Source organism: Egretta garzetta, unplaced genomic scaffold (assembly GCF_000687185.1).
Source record: "Egretta garzetta isolate BGI_Z169 unplaced genomic scaffold, ASM68718v1 scaffold535, whole genome shotgun sequence".
Lineage (NCBI taxonomy): Eukaryota > Metazoa > Chordata > Aves > Pelecaniformes > Ardeidae > Egretta > Egretta garzetta.
Window position 1 is genome coordinate 115,361 of NW_009259722.1, and position 7,392 is coordinate 122,752.

Genomic DNA, 7,392 nt, shown 5'->3' on the forward strand with positions numbered 1-7,392 from the left:
GGATCTCGTCCACAACCTGAACGGAAACATCCCGGCCGAGGAGAAGGGGGACGACGAGAAGTGGTTCGAAGGTAGGCGCGGGGCCCCCGGGCGGCTCCCCCTGCTCGGGAGTCACTTCGGCCAGCTTTACTGCTCTTAAAGCAGCTTAAAAATTGGGGAGTCCCTCCGGCTGCTGTGATCCAAGATTGCTCCAGAATACGTTTTTCCCCATCAGCATCGTTCTGCATTTACAATCTTTTAACAGTTTGCTAGTGGCATGTTGGTAACTTGCATCTGTCGGCCAGCTAACTTTTCTTTATGTTTTCTTTATACTTTCTTTGCAAGATCCCTCTCCCGTTCCCAAGTCATTCACAGAATCCCAGCATGGCAGGGGTTGGAAGGGCCCTCGGGAGCTCACCCAGTGCCACCCCCCTGCCCAAGCAGGCTCACCCAGAGCAGGGGGCACAGGACTTCATCCAGGGGGGCTTTGAAGATCTCCAGAGAAGGAGACTCCACAGCCCCCCTGGGCAGCCTGGGCCAGGGCTCGGGCACCCTCACAGTCAACAAGTTCTTCCTCCCGTTCAACTGGAACCTCTTATGTCTCAGGTTGTGCCCATGGCCCCTTGTTCTGTCACTGGGCACCACTGCTGCAGTTCTTCCTGAACAATTCCGTTTTCTTTTCACAATTTCTTAAGCGTTCTTTGCGTGCACATTAACGAGAAACCTTTAACAACTGTAGTATCAGCTACTGCTCTCGCAGCAGGCGCTCTGCATGGTCCTTTTGAGTGCCAAGAGCAGGGTGGTCTTGAACCAGTAAAATAAAAACAGGAAAGAAAAAAAATGCCTGTGCACAGCGAGTTTGTGAAAAGAAGGGATAAACACCCAGCTAGGCAGAAGCACAGCACTAAAAGCACTACGTTACAACACAGTCTAACTCCCTTTAGGTCTAGAGTCTCGTTTTAAGAACAAATCAAGCTACATGCGATACAGCTGTGAAAGCAGAATACGAGGCTACATGAAAGAGGTAAAAGTTTCTGTTGAAGTAACTTATTTTCAGGCTTCTGCTGCAATAATTCTGTGACCACATATATACATAAAACGCTTTTACGGTGCAAGGTATTGATCGTAGAAAAGAGCCGCAGGTTGCTATAGGCACCACAGAATGATTGTTTTGTTTTGTTTCCTGCCCCCCCCAGGTTAGTGGTTTTATTTCAAATGTTCACCCTACAGCCAGAGATGCGTATAAGAGGACAGTCGACCTGATGGCAGATAAACTGAAATCTGTGAAATACAACGGGTGCTACTTTGACAGAAGAGAGGAGGCGGCAGTCCGCCTGTGCACTGCGGAGGGCTGGTTCTCCTGCCAGGTAAGTTCAGCCCTTTCCGAAGCAGAGCCTCGGTTCTGGCAAGCAGCAGCGTGAGTCACGACGACATCAGAGGGAGGGAACAGCTACTTGGATGCTTGCGTAGTGCAGCATCAGGTTTGGCGGGGTGCTGCTGTCCTCGCGTGCGTGATCTGTGGTTGGTTCCAGCAAGGGAAAGGACCGCGCTGGGGTGGCGAGCGGCACGCCTGCCATTGCAGCCGTCTTGTTTTACAGGGACCTTTCGACAGAGGTGACTGCGCGTGCAAGCATTCTATCAACCCCTACAGCAACAGGGAGAGCAGAATCGTCTTCAGTACCTGGAATCTCGATCACATGTACGTACCAAGTTATTAATCCCAACTTACCTGTTCCACGCCCTTCAGGTCAGGCAGGAGAGGTGTAGCCATGGAGTCTTTACCTCATCCTTCCCCCCCCACTGTGCCGTTCACTCCGCTACGAGCAGGGCATTGTGATGGAAGATGCTTGGGTGCTGCAGCTGTTTCTGGTAACAAAATCCTGAAGACAGATTATAATGCCGCCTCTCGGCAGCTGCTTTGCTTCTGTTCAGATTTCCTTTGTATGGCAACATGCCCCTCCTCACCACGTTACCCTTTGTGAGGACTCCTCTCTGGCAAACGCCCTCAGACCCGTTCTCAGGCACTGTGCACTTGTGAAGCAAACAGGATTTGCTAAACTAATTTCCTCAGGAAAAAAAAAAGTCATGAACCTAGTTGGGGTGAAAGAATTCAGATTCCACCTGGCTCTCAAGGGACGATGGAGACTTGATTATTATGAAAAAACTTTTGATGGCAATATTGTTTTCTCTTTTGTGTACTGAAGAATAGAGAAGAAACGTGCTGTTATCCCAGAACTGGCAGAAGCTGTCAAAACACGAGATGGAAGAGAAGTGAACTGGGAATACTTCTATCAGCTGCTGTTTACCGTGGACAATTTAAAACTTGTACATATCGCTTGCCATAAGAAAACCAATCATAATCTCAGCTGTGACAAAACTAAAATTTACAGGAAACGGAAGCAAAACCACGAGATTTCATAGTGCTATCTCTGGAAGTGACTTCTTTTTTTCCAAATCTTGTCACGCGGTATCATTCTTAAGTAGCTCTAGTTCCTTAAACAAAAATTTATTTGCGAGTCCCTGGCAAAAGAGACTTGCTAAGTAATCCAACTGCAGTCTCACAAGGAATTCATTCAGGTGGTGCCTAATCCTACTCTCCCGCCTTCTCACTTACTACACGCCTGCCTTAGACTGCACTAAGTGTTCTGTGCAATCAAGTCCAGCTGGGAGTCAGAGGCCGACACTGATTATGTCCTACAGTCTCTTTTGTGCTGGCCCAAAAGTCACAGTACTCAGAAAGGAAACTCGGACAAAACTTCTCATAAAAACTAACCCGAGGGGACTGGTAGATTCATGTTTCTCTGAACATTAAGCCAAACACGGAATACCTTAGGGTAATTATTTTGCTCTGTGCCTGTTCCAGGGAGACAACCACTGTATTTCAGGTACGCCAAAGGGCGATGCCCTGACAGCCGCTGGCTCTTCTGTACCAAAACACCAGCGCTCATCTGTGACCGCTCCATTTGCTGCCGCTTTAGCCATGTGTCTCCTAGAGGGAAGAGCAGGGACACGGCCTATCTCCGCTTTTACCACCTTTGTTCTTTGTCAGCTTTCCCATCGATTGCCCTCTCCTTTCAGACAGTTTCTGCCTCTTTAGCCCGAGTTTGCTTGAAGCAATACAAGCAACATCACTGCGCAATAATCATGCTTACCTGCTGCTTTAGAGAACGTTGCTTCTGTAAAACACTCCCTACCTCAGGTAACAAAATACAGAGAGATCTATTTTTACTTGGTTTTTTGTTTTGGTTTTTTTTTTTTTTTCAAATATCAGCAGAGAGCAACTGAACTTTTAGGGACTGTCAGTGTAAACAATGTGAATTTTTTTTTAAAATGAAAAAATGTAAGTAACAAACTCAATCCCCCTCCCAAACATTTCAATATGAAATGTAGGTGCGTTTTAAATAAGAGAATTTCTAGTACCAATGCATTGAATTGATACTTCCAGCCTGCCTTACTGAACTGATTTTTTTTAAATAAAAAAAAAAAAAGTTACCACCATCTTTCTGTGTGTGTACGTGGAGGCAGAGGGGCAGGAGTGGTTAATCGGGTGTAATATAGCATGGCCAGCACAGGCTAGAAAGACCGGGCGCAGGGAAACAGTGGAGCGCTAGCCACTTACTGCTACGTATACAACATCGCTCAGCTCTAGGGAAGAGCTCTGTTCTCCCCCACATCGTTGGTCCTCTTTCCTACCTGGGCAAATCCGGCTAGTCCACACATGGCTGTGTGAGCCATAACTTACTAGGTCTTGGAAACGCGGGAGCTTTGCTACAGAAAGTATTGATTTACTTTGAACAGCAAACTCAATCCCCGTCCCAAACATTTCAAGATGAAAAATAGGTGCATTTTAAATAGAGGATTTCTAGTACCGATGCATTGAATTGATCCTTCCAGCCTTACTGAACGTACGTCATCGGTGACCGAGATGGAAATGCACATGATGCTGTTTTGACATCGGGGAAGGCATCACAGCTAAGATCCCGATGACAAACGTAATCTGTACAGCACGCTTCCTACAAACTGAAAATCGCTGTTTTGCACAGTGCTGAAATGAAAGCGAGCGTGTGTGTGAGAAGACATTTGCTAGAAAGAGACGGTAGCAGATACGGCATTTAAGAAAAGCTGGGAGAGCTGCTTCAAGATGGAGTTGTGCTGAAAACCATGAATATGCTATTAAAAAATTAGGTTTTCTGTGTTACAGAATTAGAGTGAAAAGGAGCCAAGAAATATCGTTGACAGAAACAATGCATCAGCTGGAGTGGAAATGTGAATAAATTAACATGTCATGCATATGCAATTTGTTTGGCTTACAACTTTTGAATGTTTAACAGGCTATAGCTGTAGAAATTAATATTTATTTAAACCATCTGCTGATACATTTTCTCTATATTTTTAGAAATGTAGAAGAAACTATTTATAACAATAAAGATCTGGAAGCTTATTGCATAATCACACTTTCAAAGAAGCATTATCATAAACAGCTCCTGAAATCATCGGAGGTTGCTCATTATTTTCTAAAAATGCAGGCCGAAATAACAAGTTTGGTGGACTGACCCATATCCTTAGCAACTGATACTCACTCATCTACCGAGCCTGATGCTGAAAGGTTTCATTCCTCTGTTACCACCACCGGTATCTTTGTTTACAAAATCCCTATTCATAACCACTGGAAGTTAATTGAAAATACTGCACAAGCTGCATCACACAGCTATGAAAACAGGCAATGCTTGCGGCTGCTCTGGTGGAAGAGGGAAGCCGTCAGCTTCACATGGTGGTTGTTCAGAGAACCGACATGCGATAAAAACGTACTTAACTTCCAGAGATTAACACCACTGAACTCACATGGGCATCCATGCGTTTAGTTTTGCCAGCAGCACTGCATTTTGGAGGTTTAGTTGGTTCTGGTTTAGATGCAAACAATGCATCACAACATACACAACGGAGGCCGGTGTCCCTCTTTGTGCTGGCTAGTCAACTGGCTGCATTACTAACAGGGTGGGTGCCACAATGGCAGACATTGAAGAATTAAAAGAAAAAGGACTTTGTTCTAATATGGTTTTCTTGGCTGTTTTTAAAAAAGGAGCAAGACCAGATATTCACCCTAGATACGGGCTCCAATTTAGGAAAAAGCATTAAGAACTTCTATTTTCCCTGGGTTTTTTTCCTAAATACTAGTGGTGAAATGATAAATTACAATTTATTTCCAAATCACTGAAAATTCAGACAATCTTTGCCCCAGATAACCGTGGGAGAATGCTGTATCTGCCAATTCCAGAAAAACAAGCTCTTACCAGTTCTCTCTCTGAGAAAAGGCAAACACAGACACCTTATGTTAGTGACATAGCCAGCCATCATTATGTGGTTGCAAAGAAAAAGAAAAAAGGTTTTGTTTGTTTACAGTTTGTTGTTAGACAACATCCTCTTCCTCCTCCTCCTCCTCCTCCTCGTCTTCCTTTGCAATGAAATGTAGCTTTCTGAATTCTCGCCTGCTCATCGTTGTGCTTGGGAGCGCAGCTGCAGGGAGATCCTTTACGAAAAAGACAAAATCATTAAGGAAAGTCTGTTGCAGCAAATGGCAGGCCTCCTGCCTCTCCCACAGTTCGCATACTTCCACATCTGATACATGACACACCAACACACACCTCTTCGCTTGGAAGCAGTGGCATAAACCCATAGCTAAAGCTTGCCTGAACCAGTCACGGCTCACGGTCACAGGGAGGGCTGGCATTCCTTCTGCAGGCTCGAGAAGGATTCAAAGAGGGTGAAGTGACCCACAAACAGACCCTTGCCACTCCCACAAAATACCAGCCGTGACTCCTAACTACCGATCCTCATGAAACACCTGAAAGGAGGAGGCATCACTTGCCCAAAGTTACACAATGTTAAAGGCAGACCTGTGATTCGAATTTAAAGCTCTGGCCCCTGATCCAAAAGGTCACCAGAAATCAGCTTCCGTTCCAAAGAATTACAATAATCACGATGAAGAACCAACGACCAGTGAAAAACTATTTTGCCAGAATAATACTGTGCCTTTATGAGTAAAAATACCTATCTGAGGGAATTGGAATAATAAAATCTAAACAAGAAAGATTTCACATCTGAAATTAACGTGTCTTGGCAATTAACTTCATCTCTGAGACAAATTAATTCTATGTAGGGGGTGGGGATATGACTCCAGATGTCTACAAATATCAGTCAAGCTTGCAATTTTGAGGCTAGCCCGCTTTTGTTTAAGATGCGAGACTGAAGTGGAACAGAAGTGAATCTGTAGAGTGAACAGACTGTCATCATCTCACCTGGATAAACTCAACATCTCCAAAGAACCGGTCCACTGGCATTGGCTGGTTGCTGTCTTCATCGAGGAAAGCGCTGCTGTCTGGTTGCATCGGCTTCTTCGGGAGATCCCCATCCTCCAAGCCAGACCCATCTGAAAGTACACTCTCGCAGCTGCTCTCCTCTTCGCTGCAGGCATGATTGTGCAGATTTTCAGCACTGTCCATTTGTGATGGAGCACTGCTCGGTTTCACTGCATGCGGCTTGAGAGAAACATTATGTTCCTTTTCCTGTTTGTCTTCACTAGTCTCTGGAATGCTTTCACCTTTTTTCTGTTGAATTATATTGTGGTCTCCTGGATCTTCTGCACACCGATCCCCATCAGATGTTTCAGGTGTTTCCCCCAGTGCAGCAAGGTTTTCACCTCCACATGTAAGTCCTTCGAGTTCTGATTTTACCAGACTGTGATTTTCACATTTTAGCCTCTTTGAGGGTCGTCTGTCAGCCGCTTTGCGTGAAGAATACTGTTAGGAAAAAAAAGTAAGATCCTAAAGCTTACTTGAAGTAAAAATAAAATCAACGTATCGCTTTAGTTGCAAGGCTGGATGTGGAACCAAAGGGCTCCATCAAGCGAGTGGCATCTTGATCCAGAGCTGCATCGCTAAGAAAAATAATTAATAGAAAGTGCACGTGAAAAGAAGAGGAGCAGAGAGCGTACGTTAAATCACAACGCGCGGTCCACCACCAGTAGAAAGCTTCTTCTCAAAGCATAAACTAGCACTGTACGTGGCTAATCACCATTTTCCTATTTTCATAGGGATGCTGTAGGTGGCAGTTAAGGTAGCAGAGCAGACTTGCCACCCGGTACAGCAAAGCGTCCCGCCGCTTGCTAGCGGCACAGCGCTCCGGCTGACAGCCCGCCACCGGCCTTCGAACGTGAGCGAGTCTGAAAGCTGGCCCTGGAGCACACAGAAATGCCCCTGCGCTGTGGTTTTGCACATAAGCATCTAAGAAAGCGGCGGGAAGGTAGGGAAGGCTTAGAATTCACTGGAATTCCCTCGCGGTGATGCTCAGTTCGCAGCTATTAACACTTGGCTGCACCCTCCACCCCGTCACCGCCCGCCCCGCGGCCCTCGCCCC

The 7,392-nt window shown here is 45.7% G+C and overlaps 1 protein-coding gene across 1 annotated transcript; it reads left to right on the forward strand.

Moving 5' to 3' along the window:
• The first annotated feature begins 6 nt into the window (after positions 1–6).
• Positions 7–7,378, forward strand: DFFB (DNA fragmentation factor subunit beta). Its single transcript, XM_035894914.1, has 5 exons — positions 7–71; positions 924–1,003; positions 1,176–1,346; positions 1,578–1,678; positions 7,070–7,378. The coding sequence occupies exons 2-5, from the start codon at positions 959–961 to the stop codon at positions 7,089–7,091; spliced, it is 339 nt and encodes a 112-aa protein (XP_035750807.1). The 5' UTR covers positions 7–71; positions 924–958; the 3' UTR covers positions 7,092–7,378.
• Positions 7,379–7,392: the final 14 nt, after the last annotated feature.

What these genes read in the sequence shown, in the direction of transcription:
- DFFB (XM_035894914.1), top strand. Translation starts at nt 959, where the DNA reads ATGCGATACAGCTGTGAAAGCAGAATACGAGGCTACATGAAAGAG. An exon ending in TACGAGGCTACATGAAAGAG is followed by an intron (nt 1,004 to 1,175) that starts GTAAAAGTTTCT and finishes TGCCCCCCCCAG; the next exon opens with GTTAGTGGTTTTATTTCAAA. An exon ending in ACCTGGAATCTCGATCACAT is followed by an intron (nt 1,679 to 7,069) that starts GTACGTACCAAG and finishes CTATTTTCATAG; the next exon opens with GGATGCTGTAGGTGGCAGTT.